Raw genomic sequence first — 18,583 nt, 5'->3', positions numbered from 1 at the left:
CTAACCATCTTTTGAACTTGGCTTTCCTGGTGACAAATTCTATAAGATGATAGATGAGATGAAATGAGCTTATGTGACTTTTAGTAAACCTCAGTAGAATAGAAGTATTATACTTAATGATGCTAACTCTAAAGACATGCTCATTTTATTAAAGCAATAAATTTAAACTAGCATTTGTTTACTGAAGATTATCCTAAATCATGTGAGTTTGTAAAACATTTTTGAAATGTTTTAAAAAACATTATTTTCTAAATTTCTGAGAGTGTACTTGACTTATACAAATGCTTAATTTTCTTTAAACCAATCAAGTAGAGCTCTCTTTATAGATTAATTTTGGCAATATCATCTGGAGATAGGAAAAAATCACACATTTATAACATGCATACAAATATAGACCTACAGATAGATGCAACCAGAGGTTTCATAACCTTTGTTTTAAAATTTTAGTTATGAGGCTGCTATGATAAAGCTTTGGTAAAGCCATGTGACAGCTATGATAAAGCAAAAATTATCATATGATTTCACTCATATGTGGAATTTAAGAAACACTTGGATCCACATTCTTTTTCTGGTAGATTGAATAAGTTAAAGTTAACTGCTCAGATAGTTTAAACTTTTCATTAATATTTGTGAAAACTTTAAAGATTTTTCATTTGCCTAATTTCCAAATAGCCTTTCCTTTTTATTTTTTTCTGATAAGAATTATATTCTAGGGGCACCTGGGTGGCTCAGTGGGTTAAAGGCTCTGCCTTCGGCTCAGGTCATGATCCCAGGGTCCTGGGATCGAGCCCCACATCGGGCTCTCTGCTCGGCAGGGAGCCTGCTTCTCTGTCTCTCTCTGCCTGCTCTCTGCCTACTTGTGATCTCTTGTCTGTCAAATAAATAAATAAAATCTTTAAAAAAAAAAAAAGAATTATATTCTAAATGCAAACTGGTGCAATCACTCTGAAAAAAAGTATGGAGGTTGCTCAAAAACTTAAAAATAGAGCTACCCTATGACTCAACAAAAGCAGTACTAGGTATTTATTCAAAAGATACAAACACAGTGATCAGAAGGGGCACCTGCACACCAGTGTTTACAGCAGCAATATCCATAATAGCCAAACTATAGAAAGAACCCAGATGTCCATCGACAGATGAATGGATAAAGAAGATGTAGGCTATACACAATGCAATACTATTCAGCCATCAACAAGAATGAAATCACATCAGTTGCAATGACGTGGATGGAACCAGAAGATATTATGCTAAGAGTTATAAGTCAATCAGAGAAAGACAATTATCATACGATTTCACTCATATGTGGAATTTAAGAAATAAAACAGATGAACGTAGGGAAAGGGAAGGAAAGATAAAATAAGATGAACATGGAGAGGAAGGGAAACCACAAGAGATGATGAACTCTAGGAAACAAACTGAGGGTTGCTGGAGGGGAGGTGGGGGTAGGGAAGGGATAATTGGGTGATGGGCTTTAAGGAGGGCACTTGATATAACATAATGGTCACTGGGTGTTATATGCAACTGATGAATCACTAAATTCTACCTCTGAAACTAAAAACAAAAACAAAAACAAAACAAAACAAAACAAAAAAGAATTACCCATCTAAAGCTTGCATTTCAAAGAGATAGACGGGATAGGAGTTCATAGAGAAGAGTGGGTAGTATGTTTTTATTTCAAAAGCACAGGGGAAGAGTGCAAGTTCCTCTAAGAAGGATTTCCACTTCCTAAATCCAGAATTTGACAATACCACAAGCCTTCTGAAAAGAATACAGGTGGTTTTGGAAGCGGTAAAAAGGATAGGTGGGCTTTGAATTGCTTGTAGAGTTGCATTTCTGCTCTTGCAAAGAGTCAACTCGTAAGACAAAAACAGCTGTTTTTAATTCCTCAAAGAACTGGGTTGCAGCCTGAATGACATTGAAAGGTTGACCCACTCTGCCAACTACATTTTCTTCAGTTGGTTTCTTTATATCAGAGAGAATACTTTCCACTAATTTACAAATCAAAAGAATCCATGTTCTGAGTTTATGGCTATTTGTCTTTGGAATGTTTTTCTTCTCTTCTGAGTATATAGTTTCATTTAGCTCAGGAGAGAAGGCCTAAAAAAAGTTTCTATTGGGCTCTGAATATCAGCTTCCAATTTGGTCAACTTCTGACCATAGAGCTATTTAAAAAAAACTTTCAAGGATGCCCAGGTGGCTCAGTTGGTTAAACAACTGCCTTCAGCTCAGGTCATGATCCTGGAGTTTCAGGATCCAGTCCACATCAGGCTCCCTGCTCAGCAGGGAGTCTGCTTCTCCCTCTGGTCCCCCACTTCTCATGTTCTCTCTCTCAAATAAATGAATAAATTTTGGAACCTTGAAGACTTTTGGAAGCTTCTGCATACCAATTAAAATAGCCCACTATGTTTGTTTGAGTTGGAAATCTTACTTTCAAGTGCACTTCTTAAATGAATGATCTTGTCAAACTAGAATGTTTCCCATTAAAGCCATTGTAATTCTAGCTTGTCTTAGTAAGATTTTGCCATTTTTATAAATGCCTACAGCTTCCAGGACTGTGGTTCTTAGACATCAACTAAGCAGGTATGCTGGAGAGTGACGCACTTGATTCTTTGAAAACGGAGGACCCCATTTCCTTAGTTAAGCCTTATGTCTCACAGAACCAAATTAATAACTACAAGGGATGTACCACTGGGTTGAGGACTGTGCAGTGCTTTACAGTGTACATCACTGTAGCAGCTGAGCTACCCAGGTATCCCAGGAAAAGTGAGTTTTATAGAGCAATAGAAGAGGCAACTAGAAAATAGCTTGATTGGCTAGAAGTTTGGGGATTTTCCTATGAGGTCAGCAGGTCCTATTTTCTAGGATAAGGTAAGCTATCTAAAGCTGAGTTGGAAGATTGTGATTGGTGTCTGTAAGGTTTCCTTGACAGGTGTTTCCTGTAAGCACAAGCTAACTTAGGTTTAGATTTTGTGTCATGGGCCAGGCCACTGGCCATGGGGCTTCCATTTTGTGGGTCTTAATATACAAGTTAACTTTATCAGTTTCTAAAGATATTTTTGAAGTATTGATGTCAGATCATTGGAGTCTTGTCACTGGTCAAGAAATTCACCTAAAAATCAGATAAGAGAACATCTGGGTGGCTCAGTTGGTTGGGCAACTACCTTCGGCTCAGGTCACGATCCTGGAGTCCTGGGATCCAGTCCCACATAGGGGTCCCTGCTCGGCAGGGAGTCTGCTTCTCCCTCTGACCCTCCCCCATCTCGTGCTCTCTCTCTCTCTCTCAAATAAATAAATACAATTTTTAAAAAATCAGATAAGAGGGACATCTGGGTGGCTCAGTTGGTTGAGCAGCTGCCTTCGGCTCAGGTCATGATCCCAGCGTCCTGGGATCGAGTCCCACATTGGGCTCCTTGCTTACCAGGGAGCCTGCTTCTCCCTCTGCCTCTGTCTGCCACTCTGTCTGCCTGTGCTCACTTTCTCTGACAAATACATAAATAAAATATTTTTTAAAAATGAGATAAGAGCTGGAAGTAGATTGGGGTAGGAACACTGAATGGGGCCAGTAGTAAAAGCCTGTAGCTAAGGATTTCTGAAGATTATGGATCTGAGAAGAGATTTTACAGTGTTAGTTCCTTGAGTCTTGAAGTTTGCTTCCTATGAGGGCATTTGGGCCCCCAGGAAGGGGCCCAAAGAAGAGCAATTTATTTTCTGGAGATGTTGAGGGTGAACAAACAGTGAGGAAGATGATGACAGAAAGCAGGAAAAGGAAACCACCCTTCATTGGATACGTATGATACACCAGGCATTTTGCTAGTACTTGAATTTTCTTTTCTTTTCCAAAGACCTTGAGTGCATTGATTCTCAACCTGGGGCAATTTTGCCTTTGAGAGGACATTTGTCCATGTCTAGAGACATTTTTATTTTCACAACTAGGGGTGCAACTGGCATCTAGTGGGTGGGAGCAGAGATGTTCCTAATCATTCTGCAATGGACAGGATAGTTCCTCACAATGAGAGCTATTTGACCCAAAATGTCAAAAGTACTGAGGCTAAGAAATCCTGCTTGAAGGGTAGGCATGATTACCTTCCTAGACAAGCAATCTGAGCTGGCATTCAAAACTAGACTTATATAGTCCCAAGGCCCAGACTCCTTCACCATGCCACAGTGATAGAAATGGTGATGGGATTGAAGATGGTAAAGATAAAGAACCAGGGCACAAGTTGGTATTCAGAAGATTGTCTGGTGAAGGAACAAGCAAAAAAATGAACGTGAGAGGTGCTTGGATCGCTCAGTCAGTTGGATGTCCAACTCTTGATTTCGGTTCATGTCATGATCTCAGGGTCTTGACATGAAGCCTCATGTCTGGCTTTGTGCTCAGTGGGGAGTCTTCTTCATCCCCTTCCCTCTGCCCTTCCCCCTTCCCTTGCACACTCACATGCATGAGTGTGCTCTCTCTAATAAATAAATAAATCTTAAAAAAAAATAAAGGAATGAATGCTGGAATAAGAGGATGAGCATAACCATCCTGGTGCCACCCTGACACACATCCTGTTCTTGCTCCACAATCCAGGAATAAGTCAGAGATTATGATAACAAGGAAAATCAAATGATGGTGGGTGGCCTCAAGTTCACCATCACCAGTTTCAGGAGCATCTCCATCCAAATGGAGCTAGAAGTCAGAGAAAACTGGCTGCACCTTCTGCTCTGTTGCCTTATCTAAAGAGATCGGAACAGATCGGAAGTTTGGAGCTGAACTGGATGACTGTTCCCCTCTTACTCCCAGAGGCTGAGCCGAGCTGTGTCCCAGAAGAAGAGGAAGTTGTTTCCCAGTTTCTAAAATTTCCGTGAATTTGGAATTGGGCTGAGCCAGACCTGTTCTGGGAAGCTCTGAATCTTCTAGGAGGGGACAGTGAAGAGGAAAAAGGGTGGAAGGGGAGGAGCCTATGATAAAACAGCATTTCTTTTCACTTCCTCTTTTGGACTTCAGAATTTGCCCGTCCTCTCGGGTACAATCTGTCAAGTCTCAAGAGAAGCTCTCACCTGCCACCCTGGTGCTGCTGGAGCCAACGTGAGCCACAGCTGATGTGGATTCCCTCGTTCCTCCCCATCCCTGCTGCTGCTGGTGACGGGGCCGATTGCATGCCCTGCCATCCTTTGGGGGACATGCTGCTGTGGACAGCTCTGCTATTTCTGGGTGAGTCCGTGGCCTCCTGAGGGACAGAGGCAGATGTACTTTCCTAACTCAGCTGCTGCTTCCCTAGGTTGGGCTGAGCTTTGGCGAGGATGAGGGGTAGCGTGGGAGCCGTTCAGGAAAACGAGGAGGGTGAAGAAGGTTGATGAAGACAAACTCTGACAGACCCACTGGCCTTGGCAAATGATAAAGCTGGCAGAGTGTTTGTTGTAGTTTTTAGTGTCTTTTGCCCAGTATCACTGGGCAGCCAGGTCCCTGATGTTCTGCTACCACCTACACCTGAACCTGCTCTAGGGAAAGTCTAGTGACGCAGACTTGAGTCACTAATGAGGGGCCAGGGTGTTTTCCTTCCTTAGAAATTTGTGTTTCACAGGGACCAAATCTTAGGTGGAAGGACGAATGCTGTCTTAGATAAAGGGTGGGGAGGAAGCAATAGCACACTTGGGGTGGAGGTGGAAGTAACCATTCTCTGTTAAGCAGCAGAAGCTTATTCTGTTTATGTGTTGGATTTCCCCAGGGAAGAAGCAAAGAGAGTTCGGGTTATCCAGGGAGCAGGGGTTGTACACACACATGGGGATAGGTCCTGGCTGTGATCAGGGAGAAAGTCAGGGTCCTAGGTCAAGATGGAGGCCAGGGACTGTTGGTGCCTGTGGGAGGAAGTCTAGGAGGCCAGCTAGGGGAGACTTATTGCTAGGATTATCTCTCCAAGCTCAATTCCTAGAGTTCCCACCCTCAAATACACCTTACAGTGGCCCCAGAGGAAGACATGGAGCCACTCTCGAGTTAGGTGCTATGACTGATAGTAAAATCTGGTCATCTCTAGGAGCCTTCGACCCTCACTTCTAAATGATACTGAGATAAGAAGTGGAGGTGAAGAGGAGAGAGTATTCCTTGATGAGCAGGATGAAATGGACTGAAGTTGAATAACATGTGAAAGGAGCATTGGACTATGTCATTTTTCACGTGAAGGAAAGGAAGCTTTAGACCTTGAGAGGTCTAAAGGTCCATCTCAGCCATCAATGTGCCAGTCGCCTGGGCAAGACTCCTGGGCAAAACTTGATCTTTTCTTCCACTTGCCCTTTCATTAAGTCACCCAGGATTGGCTCCATTTTCCCCATCCTTATTTGGAGCACTATCTTTAGGTCTTCATCCCTCAGTAACCAGGGGGTATAGCTCAGGGGTAGAGCATTTGACTGCATCCCTCAATAACCCAGCTTTGACAACACCTCTGGCCCCATCTCAATTGCTCCTGTCTCCTCTCCTCTGAATCTATGCCGCACACCAAGGCCATGATGTCTTCAAGTGCAGCTGAGTCACCGCACTTAAATGCCTCCAGGGCTGCTCTGTTGCGTACTAACTAAGGCCCCCATTGCCCCCTCTTTACTACATTCCCATGCCCCAAGTGGCTCTTCCTCTACAGCCAGGTAATGTGGACACTGCATTTCCTGCTTCCTACAGATTCCACAAACTGCCTTAAATAAATGTGTGAATACGCCCTGTTCTAGGACTTGGAGATTTACCAATGAACAAGACAAGACAGCCTTCCTGACCTTAAAGCACAAGGTCTTTGTCTGCCTTACAACGACTCTATTGAGTGTGTTTTCATGACTGTTGGTTGAGTGTAGATTGAGTAAATGGCTGACAACTTTTCTCCACTCTTCTCATCTCTTTCTTGTTGCTCCTCTTTCCTTCCTCTTAGGTTCTACTTCTTTCTACACCATCCGTCTTGCCAATCTGACACACTCTGGTTCTCAGCTATCACTGCTGTGTCAACAACTTCCAGACCTGTCTTTCTTGCTTGTGTCAACTACAGTTTTGTGTTTCCACCTGCTGGTTGGACACCCTCACACTGATATACCGGCTCAGAAACAAACTATATTCAAACTCAACTTCTCTTCCCCTTACAGATGTACTCCTCTTCCTAACATTTCTATTTGTGTGAGCATGAGTAACCTTTTCCCTAGCCATCCACTCACATTACCTTCACTCTCATCAAGGGCCAGCTTCCCCCAATATTGCCTCTTAAATTTCTTATGTGGGGGCACCTGGGTGGCTCAGTTGGTGAAGCATCTGCCTTCGGCTCAGGTCATGATCCTGGAGTTCCAGGGTCAAGTCAGACTCTCTTCTCAGCAGAGAGTGTGCTTCTGCCTCTCCCTCTGCCCCCCACCCTGCTCAAGTTCTCTCACTCTTTCTCTCTCAAACAAATAAATAAAATCTTAAGAAAAATTTTCCCTCATGTGCATATATCCTTCAGGTCCTATTGTCAGTACAACTGTGGCCCCTTTTATCTCCCAGCTAGACTCATTCAATAAGTGATTTCCCAGAGCACTGGCAAATAAAATTGATATGGCTGCTTCCCCCTTTGACCTTCCATTCTCCTGGGAGATATAAACAACAAATAAATGGATAAATCGGCATAAATATAAATTGGAAAGGACCACAAAGATGTAAACAGGATACTGTGATAAGAACAGTCTTTGTGGGGAAGCAGAGAGGATAATAACCACGATGATAGGGAAAGCTTTTTCTGAGGAGATGACACTTGAGCTGGGACTTTGAGCAAGGCAAGGATCTAGCCATTTGAAGAGATAAAGAAAACTGGGTCTAGAGGAGGGATCTGCATACACAAGAGCCGTGAGTTAGAAGAATTTAAAGAGGGCTGGTGTTATGGGAGCTCAATGAGTAGAAAGGAGCGCAGTCCATGTAGAAAACAAAACAAAACAAAACAAAACAACCCTAAGAAATCTGGTTATGAAAGGGAGCAGAGAAATAATTCTGGAATTATATGTGGGATCAAGTGAGAAGTGTTTTTTGTTTTGTTTTGTTTTTTTAATGAAAGATCTGGACTATGCTTATGTTAATGGGAAAGAACCAGCTGAGGAGAAATTGGTGATGCAGAAGAGCATGAGGATAACAGAGAGAGGGAAATCCTTGTGAGGGTGACAGGGTTTGCGAACCAGGGTGGAGACTGATCTTGGAGAGGAGGGGAGAGACTTTCCGAGGGAACAGCAAGAAAGGAAGTTGGGCAGAGGGGCAGAGAGGTTCGACATTTGAGTTGAGGGAAGGTGTGAGATTGCCTGCCCAACTACTTTTGTTTTCTGTGAAGAATGAAGGAAGGCATCCACTTTAAGCAAGAAGGGATTGGAGGCAGAAGACAGGAAAGTTTTGGGAGTGAGGAAAAGATGAGTGTCCCTGCTGAGAACAGCAGAGCAAATTTACTAGAAAAACGTGTCAGAATGGCAGTTCAATGTCCTTTTGAAAATGGTGACCCCAAATTTATAGAGATACTACTGATCCATCTGCTTATGTGCTCATTTTAGTGACCCACAGATGAACAAGTCAAGGCATGGACAGTATAGCTGAATTTAACAAGAGATAAGGAAGGGCAAGGGGGTTAAAGGGATTTGCATGGAGGGATTGTTTTTTTTTTTTTTTTTGAAGTGATTCTTGTAATGATGAATCATCAAATCTAAACTCTGGACTGATCTTCACTTTCTTACAGCTCCAGTTGCTGGGACACCTGGTAAGTGCTCCACCCACATCCTCTCCCTCCCCCAGCCACACTCTTCCTCTGCTCCCAGCACCCACTTGGAGGTGCCCTGAATGCACCAGTAACCTAGTACTTGGGTGGGGCCAGGAAGCAGATGCCCTGCCCCTCCCTGCCCCTCCCCTTTCTCTTTCCCCTCCTCCCAGGGAGCGCAGGATAGGCAGCAGGTGCTTGAATCCTTCTGGTTCTGTTAGGGTGAGACGTCACAGATACTGTCACAGAAAACAGCTCGTCCTCTCTCAGTAAAATCAAGACCTCAGACATTTTTAGTCTCAGTTGCACACAAAATCCCATCATCTGCCAAGGTTATCTCCCGTGTTGATAAATCCTCCACTTTGCATGTATCTGAGGGCTTCAAGGCCTAGAAAGAAGTAGGAAGAGATACCCCAGATTGCAGCTTGGTGTTGTAAACTCTGCCGGGCACTTCTTTCTCTGTGGCAGTTAACTCCCTGCCTCCCAGGAATCTCACGAGGGTGGGGTGCGGTTCTCCCTGAGGCACTGAACCCAGGGGCTCCCTAGACTGGCCCTCCAGCCTTTCCTCTTTCTTTATCCTCCTGAGGACACAGAGACTCCTCTGTACTTGGGTGTGAGGATAGGTCTATTCTAAGGGGCAAAGACTGACATCAGGTCAGAAGAGAAACCTGATGTCTGACTCACGATGGATACCTCCACCAGATGCCTTCATCCGGCTCTGGAGAGAGTTTATCTAATATCCAAAACGCCTCTGTTTGTAGGGGAAGAAGGTGAGTTTCAGAAAGGTATGTATGTGTAGTATGTGTGTGGGTGCACATGCGCACACGTGCGTGCGTGTGTGTGTGTGTGAGAGAGAGAGAGAGAGAGAGAAACAGAGGAAGGAAGGGAGAGAGGGAAGGAAGGAAGAAAAAAGGAAAGAAAGAACTGCCTCAGGTGCCCCCTGTTGAGGTATACATATATTTCTAGTGTTCCCTTTACCCCTGCTTCCTTTCTCTTACCTTGCCCTCTCTTCCTGGGGAAAGGTCAAGCTCCCTGAGTGGACCTGGCTTCCTGTAGGCCCCTGTGGTGGGACACATGAGTAAGAGGAATTACCTACAGTCACACAACAGTACGGGGCTTCACTGAAATTCGGGGGCCGCTTCGGCTCTTAGGGCCCCCTTTCCCCCTGCTTCCTCCTCTCTCTGCCCTTCAGCAGGTCTCCCGAAGGCTGTGCTGGACCTCGAGCCCCCATGGGTCAATGTGCTCCAGGAGGATCACGTGACCCTGAAGTGCCAGGGAGCCCACACCGCTGCAGATCACGTCACCCAGTGGTTCCATAATGGGAGCTTCATCCCAACCCTGGTCAACTCCAACTACAGCTTTAAGGCCAGAAAACAGGACAGTGGGGAGTACAGGTGCCAGACCAGCCAGACCAGCCTCAGTGACGCTGTGCATCTGGACGTGACTTCCGGTCAGTGGAGGAAGGGCCCAGGGAGGGACTGGGTGAATAAGGAAAGATGAAATCTGCTAACACGGCAGAGGTTTTTAGGGAAGAGGGGTAGCCTGTTTCCTGGGAAGCAGGGCTGTGAGTTGTTGGAAGATGTTTTTGTCCACTCACTTCCCTTTTCATCCACTCCCTTTGCTTAGTACGTGTGGTGGCGCTGGATGGTCCTAAGAGATTCCTCAGTCCTCAATTTTGCCTCAGTCCTGATGGAGCAAGGTTACAAGGCTATAGACAAGCACGTAGGGTATGAGAGAAGCAGAAGGAAATTCTGACTGCCTAAAAACCATTTTTGTAGCCATCACAAAGCATAGACAGACCACAACTGGGTCTTCAGCCTGGACACCACCAGCCATGGTGATCCATCTGCCCTTGGGTTTGATTCCTTGTCTACTCATGGGGGTTTTAATGCCTCCCTCCCCAGGTCCTTGTGGGAATCAGCATCTCCCTGCCCCCATGCAACTTGACCTGAAAATTGTGTTGATCCTTTTTTTTTTCCTCATTAGAGAAAGAGGGGGAGAGGAGGGCAGAGGGAGAGGGAGAGAGGCTCCACACTCAGCACAGAGCCCGAAACAGGGCTCCATCTCACAACCCTGAGCTCATGACCTGAGCCGAAGCCAAGAGTTGGACCCTTAGCCGACTGAGCCACCCCGATTCCCCTGGAAGCTGTGTTTTAACTGTGTTTGCATTTGTAGCCCCTGACAAGGGCAGGGGTTAATAAATATTTGTTAAACGAATGATTTTACAAAGCTTCTGGCAAAAAAGTAGAGCCACTATGCGATGACAATGAATACTGTCATCGTCACTCTTCGTGGAGGCCCTTTCCCTCCCCAGACGCCTACATTTTCCTCAAAAGCACACAGCAGGCCTGTCACCCCCACCCTCTCCAGGCAGCAGGAAGTGACAGGCCCAGAGGGAAGCTCCTGAGGCCCGACATCTGTGTCCTGCCCCTGCAGGAAGGCAAGGAGGTGAGGGCCTCCCACCCCCTGAGACTGAGTGTGTCCCCACGTAGCCACTGGCATGTGAAGAAGGTGTGGGCATTATCGCTTCTCTGCAAGGCTTCCGGGAGAACGCAGAGGAGTTTTGTTCCCAGATGGGTGGGAAAGCCCTTCGATTACTTGAAGAACCTCTCATGAGTGCCACGGACAGGAACCTGACCCTGCCTTTAAGATTTTAAGATTTGCACCAAGACAAATGTTCTTAAAGAGCGCTAAGTTGCCTCCCTTGCACAGACCAGCCGAAGGCAGATAGTCCCCATTATCTAGGTTATAACCTGGTAGCAGCAGAGACTCCACAGAAGAAAAACCATTCCTAGCCACGTAGGTCTTCTGTGATGGGGATTCCCTCGGCAGGGAAGAGAAGTGCCGGAATTGGTTGCTGGTGCTACATGGCAACATTGGTATTTTCTCTGGGTTCTACTTTATTTTTTTCAGCGCTTTACACATCTTGGCATCCCCACCTGCCCTAATCCAATCTCGCGAGAGAGGTAGTCTAGGGAACTAGGACGGCTCAGCCTCATCCTGGTGCGTAGTGCCCAGCCAGGGTCTCGGTCCTCCAAGAGGAGGACTGTGCAGTGTTGTAAGGCAGGGATTTGGGTGGAAGGTAGACGTGCCTCCCTGACAGGGGGCCTGGGGTTTTCTAGCTCATGGCACCCAAGGAACAGGGTCTGGTGCCACCCTCCACCCCTCGAATTCCCGCTGTAGCTGCGGCTGACTTCTCTGTGTCCTCACTCACTCCCTTGGTACTGACCATCTCCTCCTGCATCCGTGGCTGTGTCCCCAGCCAGTGCTGAGACTTGGTTGGCCTCGTCACTCTTCCTGCACCCCACCCCCCTGCCCTCACTCCCTTCTAATTCTGATTTTTTTCCCCCAAGATTTCATTTATTTATTTGAGAGAGAGGGAGAGCATGAGCTTGGGGGTGGGGGCAGTCACAGGAGGAGAGGGAGAAGCAGGCTCCCCACTGAGCAGGAACCCGACACAGGGTCTCGACTCCAGGGCCCTGGGATCATGACCCAAGCCGAAGGCAGACGCTTCATCCAGTGAGCCACCAGGTGCCCCCTTCTGATTCTGCTGTTGTCTTCTCCTCTAACTCTCTTTCCAATTCCAGCTCTGCTCCATCCTCCAGCTTTAGGGAAATGGAGCACGTGAGCCGAGGTCAGGAGTACAAATTTCCACCTTAGGCTTTATTCCCTACACAACAAACATACTAAGTATTTCGTCTTCCTCAGTCGAAGGATGAACATTGGAAGGGAAAAAAGACAGCAGGCCAATGACCTCAAAGACTCTGCTGAAGTAAAATTCCACATTTACCAAATTACATCAAATAAGCTAATACTTTTTGGAGGTCCATGACTTCTCACTCTTCCGAAAGACTTGTCTCTGCTGTGTCCCCTCACATGTCATCTCCTAGGTCAGACTGCACCCCGGGCTCTCTTCCTGAAAGAGCCTGTTGGGCAGGACAGGGCAGCAGCTGCCTTCTCCCAGGACAGGAAAGAGAAGACAGGCTTATCCTGAGCACCTACTATGTGCCGGGAACTGCTGTAGCTGCGTGGGATTGTTATGTCCATCTTCACAGAGGAGGAACCCAAGGCCTAGAAGAGGCCCACGAAGTCCGAGCTCCCCCCAAATGGAGCTACCCTGAGACACCAGGTGTCAAGCTCTTCGCTCCGCCCACAGCGTGTCCCACCGGTAAGGATGGCCTCAGAGTTGAGTCAAGACCTCCCAGGTCCTAGGGTCCCTTTGTGTCTTTCAGACTGGCTGCTGCTCCAGACCCGACGCCTGGTGTTCCAGATAGGGGACCCCATCGTGCTGAGGTGCCATAGCTGGCAGAACCGGCACCTGTACAAGATCACCTTCTTCCAGGATAGAAAATCCAAGCAGTTCTCCTCTCTGAATTCCACGTTCTTCATCCCAGAAGCCAACCTCAGTCACAGCGGTGACTACCACTGCACGGGAATGATAGGCCAGATGCTGCGCTTCTCACAGCCTGTGGCCATCTCCGTCCGAGGTGGGAGCTCCGTCAGGATGGAGGACAGTGAGGGGACGGGCAATTGTGGTGAAGGTCGTAGAGGCCTCCTGGGAGATCTGAGACATGTCAGAGCACACACATGTGCGCACAGAGGCAGAGCGGGGAGGAACGGGGCGTGATGAATGTTGGCCCTGGGCAGCAGGAGGGGCGAGAGCTCTGAGGCAGGTCACATGTCATGTCCGTTCACTCCCCAAGACATGACTTGCTCCCAACAGTTCTAGCTCTTGTGGGATGGAGTCTCAGTGCCTCCAACTAGGGGAGGCTTTGGGTCCCCCTCCCTTCTCTCTCTGAGCTCGGCCCCCCCCCCCACTCTGCCTTTATTGGATGAGCAGAGACACCTGTTGGCAGGGAGGCACAAGTCCAGCCGCCGTGTCGTCCCCACAGGTAAGGTTTGGGGAGGACACAGATAAGGGACAAGGGACCCAGACACAAAGCAGCTCCTGAAGAGAAGCCTTGGAGTACAGGGTGGGACGTGGGAGGCTGCTGCGTATCCTGAGGTCTGTCTCCCCCAGAGTCCGACCGGAGCAACTCCTCCGTGATGATGACGGTCGTGGCTGCAGTCGCTGGCTCTGCTGCAGTGGCCATCCTCGTGGCTGCTGTGGCCTGGTTCCGCCTCAGGCAAAAGCAAACTTCAGGTTTGTGGCTTTTCTGGGTTCCTCTTGCTGTCCGTTCCACTTGGCCCAGGCTTTAACCCCAACCATAGCCAGGACCCTCCTCTCTGGGCTCAGAGAATCCTTATAGTTCAGACATAGCCCCATATTATATTCGTTAATTCATTCACTTATTTATTTTTAAAAGATTTTATGTATTTATTCATAAGAGACAGAGAGAGAGAGAGGCAGAGGCAGGCTCGCCGTGGAACAGGGAGCCTGGGATCACGACCTGAGCCGAAGGCAGGAAGGCAGACACAGACATAGCAGACTGAGCTAAATAAATTCAGGCATTTATTTAAGAAGGCTTGAAAAAACTTGCTTATGGGTCCAGCACTGTGTTAGGCACCCTGGGTGATAAGAAGTCCAGTCCCTGCTCTCCAGGGGCTCCCAGTGCGGTGGGGAAGACAGGACAAGTAAATCATTCAAGTTAGGTGGGATGAAAGCTTTAGTCGAGTCACCAAGGCTGTGATGGGGGAGGGGGCCACAAGAGCCCATGTGATGCAGCCCAGGCGAGTGGTTAGAGAAGCTTGCAAGAGTCAGTGGAATATGTAGTGACCAAAACACACATGGGGGAGTCGGACCGCCCCCCCCTCCCCCGCACCCCTAATTAAATCTCAGCTCCACAGCTCACCAGCGGTGTGACCTTGGGTGAGTTCTTCACCATCTCTGTGCCTGTATTGTTTCATCTGGAAAATGAGGGCACTAGTGGGGCCCTCACAGGATGGTATGGGGTTGAGCAGGGCTGACACTCCGCCCGGTGCGGGGTACAGAACAGCACACGAGAGAGCCGCCCTCCTGACCGAGGAGGGGACGTGTCGGAGGGTAGCTGGTAGCGCCAGCGGGGCAGAGAGGCCTGGAAGAGCATTGCTTGGCTGGGGGCCAAGGCACAGAAAGGAAGAGCACTGTGGCTGGGACAGGGGCGGGGGAGGAGCGAGGAGGGGCGGTAAGGGCCCTGCGGCTGGAAACCAAAACCTGCAAGGCGCAGGGAGGGCAGATGAGGCTGGGCAGACACGTGGGCAAGGGCCGGGTCATGCAGACCACAGAGGCCACAGGAGAGAAGGAAACTGTGTTCCCCAGCGGGAGGCAAGACGCCGGGAAGGAAGTCCCGGGAAGTCCTCGTTCCTGCCCCCTCGTCTCCCCTGCGCCTAGCACGGTGTGCCGGCAGGGAGACCGCGTCACTGAGCGACTGCCTGCTCACAGAGGGGTGCCCGGGGAACTCCGACTCTTGGAAAGCGGTTCCTCCCCCTCGTACCGCCCGGAAGGAGCTGAGAAGGAGGCGAGGGGCCCGAGAAGTGGAATAAGCAAGTTGTCACGGTTCATCGCCCGGAAAGCTAGCTTGGTGGGAGAGAAAGTCTAAAGTCACCCGGAGATAGAAGAGGGGGAAGAGGGAAGAAGACTCGGAGCCACAGGGGAGAGGAAAGATGCCCCTCGTACCTCACAAGGCCCTTTGGGTCGGTGCACAGCCGGGCTCCCCATTGAGATGCACAGAGACTCTCGGGAGGGAAAAGAGCTTTTTTACAGGGCAGGGCAAGCCTGAGAAAGATACAGCCAAACGGCCTTTCTGACAGTCCCAGGGGTCCCCATGGTTAACTCAATGGCCCTTCTATAGGGTGGGCAGGTCTGGGGCAGGAGAGGAGGAGGAGGAGGAGGAAAAGCGGCTCCATGGGGGTGGGGGAGGGGAGGGTCTCTGTTGGTTCTAACCGGTTCCAGCCCCTGGTCCTTGCCTGAGGACTCAGGCCCCACCCTGTACCTCTACTAACCTCCTCTGTGCCCCTCATAGCTCCCCTAGGAAACCCCAAGCACAGGGAAATGGGAGAGCCCCTCCCTGAGGAACCAGGTGAGTGCAGTTCCCTGCTTGGGGGCTCAAGGTGCCCTGCCTGGGGCTGCCGGGTGGACTGGAGCCCCCAGGAAGCGGCTTGTGTGAGTTCAGCTGGGAGCACAGGACAGGGAGGGGGCGGTGGAGGAGGGCAGGGGCTCAAATCGCTTGGTCCGTTCTGAGACTAACTCCTGGGCCTGAAGAGGACCTCACTGGGGATGAGAGGGAGAGGACCACCTGCCGCAGATCCAGAGGGGAGGGTTGTGTCAAATTTTGGAACCAGGAATGCTGGGAACGTTTCCAGAACAGGACATCAGAGATGTTTGGGTCCTTCTGTGGGGTTTGGCAGAGTTGGCACAGGCCAGAGGTTAGGAGTTGTGAGGCTGAGACACGCGGGAATAAGAGGAAAAGAGAGGGAGACCCAGGGAATGATCCGTGGAGAGGCTGAGGAGTCTGTCTCAGGGAGTGATGGGGAAGAATGAGGCATTACGGGGACATGTGGGCTGGAGAAAGTTGTAGGTGACTGGGTGCATTCCCAGGCTTCCCTGCTGGGCAGAGTTTGGCTCTGGTGCCCACGTGTGTACTTTTATTAAACATGGGCCTGGCCATTGCTCTGTCACCAGCAGCAGGTGGAAACTTGCACGTTCCCCACTATGGCCTGAAGTCACCTCCCTGAGGAAATGGGCAGATTGGCCTGGTGACCTCAAAGCCCTCTGGGTCTGACATTCTGAGAGTCAGTGACTCTCCAACCCCTGGCCCAGGTGGGAGCAGGAGTATTCCAGGTGACCTCCTGCCTGTAGCTAAGTGAGAGCGCCAGGGAACCTGGAAATTTCTCGAGGGGCTCCTGGCTAGCAGAAGCAGAGGAAAAAGAGGCCCTCAGGGGCTCTGCGTCAGTGGGCGGGAGTGTGACTCAGAGCGGAACCAACAGATTCGAGAGCTTGAGCGCAATGGCACTTGTCCCGCTGTGCTTTGAGCAAGGCCCTTGTGTTCTTGGCCGTGTCCAATGGGATGCAGGCCTGAGCCCGCACCAGGCCAAGCCAGATCCAGAGAAAAGCCCAAACACAACTGGAACAGCCCCTTGGAGGTTTGGCTCTGTCTGCACCAGCACAAATCCATTTCACCAGCACTCCCGCCACAGCGAGGCAGGGGGTCTGACGGTTTCCCATCAGCAAGCTAGGTCACTAGGATCGTTGAGAATGCATTAGAAGGAGAATTCAGGGGGTGCTTTGTTCCAGAATCTGGAACATGGCCAACAGAGACTGTCTGTCTGCCGGGTGGGGGTGGGGGTGAGTAGAGACACTGGAGGCACTGTCTCACCCTCCCACCCCCACCCCTGCCTAAGGAATGCTGCTTTGCAGATACTGAGACTACTTTTCACACTGTGAGTGAGTGAGCGAGTTCACTGGCAAAAAACACGTAGGAATTTGGTGTGTTTTAGCTATTTACCAGGGAAAGTCCTGGCTTGTCGGCTTGCTTCCTTCCCTCCTCCGCTCGCTTTCACTGTTGCGCTTTCTTCCATTTTAATGTGGCGGAGCCTCACATTCTTCAAAGGCCCCCCCAACCCGCTGCATCGGGCCAGGGCTGAACCGCCCCCCAGTCTTCTCTCCCTGAAGACTGTGGCCAGCAAAAAACTGAACTTGACCTCCCGGTGATACTGAACATCCCCCTATCTCTTCCCCAGGATCTCCGGTTCCTAAAGCCGGCGGGTTGGTTTCTAGAAAAAGTCAGCAATTCTCTGAAAAGCATGCAGGGCAGATGAGGGCCTCCCTCTGCCCGTGTGGCCAGGAGCAGAGGCTGAGTCTGCCGCAGAGAACTCGGTCTGCAGGTCCTTGTTTCTTCGTGTCTGGTTGGGGCCTTCCTTCTGCAGCGGCCACTACCGTGCAGTGGGCTGATCTCTGTTCTAATTTTTTTTTAAAGATTGTATTTTCTTATTTGAGAGAGAAAGAGAGAGTGAGCATGAGTGGGGGTGGGGGACAGAGGAAGAGGGAGAAGCAGATTCAGGGCTCCATCCCAGGACCTTGAGATTGTGACCTGAGCAGAAGGTTAACCCTTGACTGACCAAGCCCCCACGCGTCCCTGACCCCTGTTCTTTCTGCCCTCAGCCAATGTCACTGATACTGAAGAGGCTGCCAAAATTGAGGTGAGCAACCCCAGCCATCTCCTCCTTCCGCCTCCTCCTCTGCTGTTTTCATTCCTGTGAATTGCTCCCTTCTGCATTCCATAGGCTGAGAATACCATCACCTACTCACTTCTCTCCTCTGCTGTTTTCATTCCTGTGAATTGCTCCCTTGTGCATTCCATAGGCTGAGAATACCATCACCTACTCACTTCTCTTGCACCCGGAGGAAGAGGCAGAGGCAGAGGCAGATTACCAGAACCAAATTTAGCCTCCATTATCTTGCCTGCGGCCCAGGGAAAGAGAATCAGAGACACCAGGATGCCTGGCCCAGTTCCCCTGAGGGAGGACAAGAAGATGCCATGGTTCCAAAGGAAGAGAAGGACCCTTCCAGGGACATCTGTGTGAATCCTGAAGCTTGAAGTCTTAAAAGTCTGGGACCACACTGTCTGCGACTTTTAAGACTTCAAGCTTCAGAAAGAAGTGCTGAGACTCAAAAGGAACCAGGACAATCTCAGCACTTCTTGCCGTCAAGACTCTTTCTGTACAGATCATGTATTACTTTTATAATAAAATATAGAAAACAACATGCCCATTACCTTTCAAAGGCTATACTGGTTGGAGTGTGGACTGATCTGTTTCTTTTCGAGGATAAAAATCTTGGGATGGTCGTAGTGGGTAAGGTGGAGGAGAGGGAAGCTTTGGAGTGTAGGGTGAGTGTCTTCTTTCTTTCTTTCTTTCTTTTATTTTTTTAATAAACGTATAATGTATTTTTATCC

The 18,583-nt window shown here is 49.0% G+C and overlaps 1 protein-coding gene across 4 annotated transcripts; it reads left to right on the top strand.

Annotated features, from left to right (window-relative positions):
- The first annotated feature begins 4,967 nt into the window (after positions 1–4,967).
- LOC131814734 (low affinity immunoglobulin gamma Fc region receptor II-like) lies at positions 4,968–18,240 on the top strand. 4 transcript variants are annotated; one of them, XM_059145976.1, is made up of 8 exons: positions 4,968–5,194; positions 8,694–8,714; positions 9,907–10,161; positions 12,944–13,198; positions 13,732–13,854; positions 15,653–15,709; positions 17,791–17,828; positions 17,992–18,240. In XM_059145976.1, exons 1-8 carry the CDS (start codon positions 5,083–5,085, stop codon positions 18,073–18,075), a joined length of 945 nt encoding a protein of 314 aa, XP_059001959.1. In that variant the 5' UTR covers positions 4,968–5,082; the 3' UTR covers positions 18,076–18,240. The 4 variants fall into 4 exon arrangements, with proteins under 4 accessions (XP_059001959.1, XP_059001958.1, XP_059001961.1 ...); XM_059145975.1 differs by having other exon boundaries at positions 4,969–5,194; positions 9,904–10,161; XM_059145978.1 differs by lacking the exon at positions 15,653–15,709 and having other exon boundaries at positions 4,970–5,194.
- Positions 18,241–18,583: the final 343 nt, after the last annotated feature.

This window comes from Mustela lutreola, chromosome 14 (genome assembly GCF_030435805.1).
Source record: "Mustela lutreola isolate mMusLut2 chromosome 14, mMusLut2.pri, whole genome shotgun sequence".
NCBI lineage: Eukaryota > Metazoa > Chordata > Mammalia > Carnivora > Mustelidae > Mustela > Mustela lutreola.
Note: the sequence above shows the minus strand (reverse complement) of the source record. Positions and strands in the feature narration are given on the sequence as shown.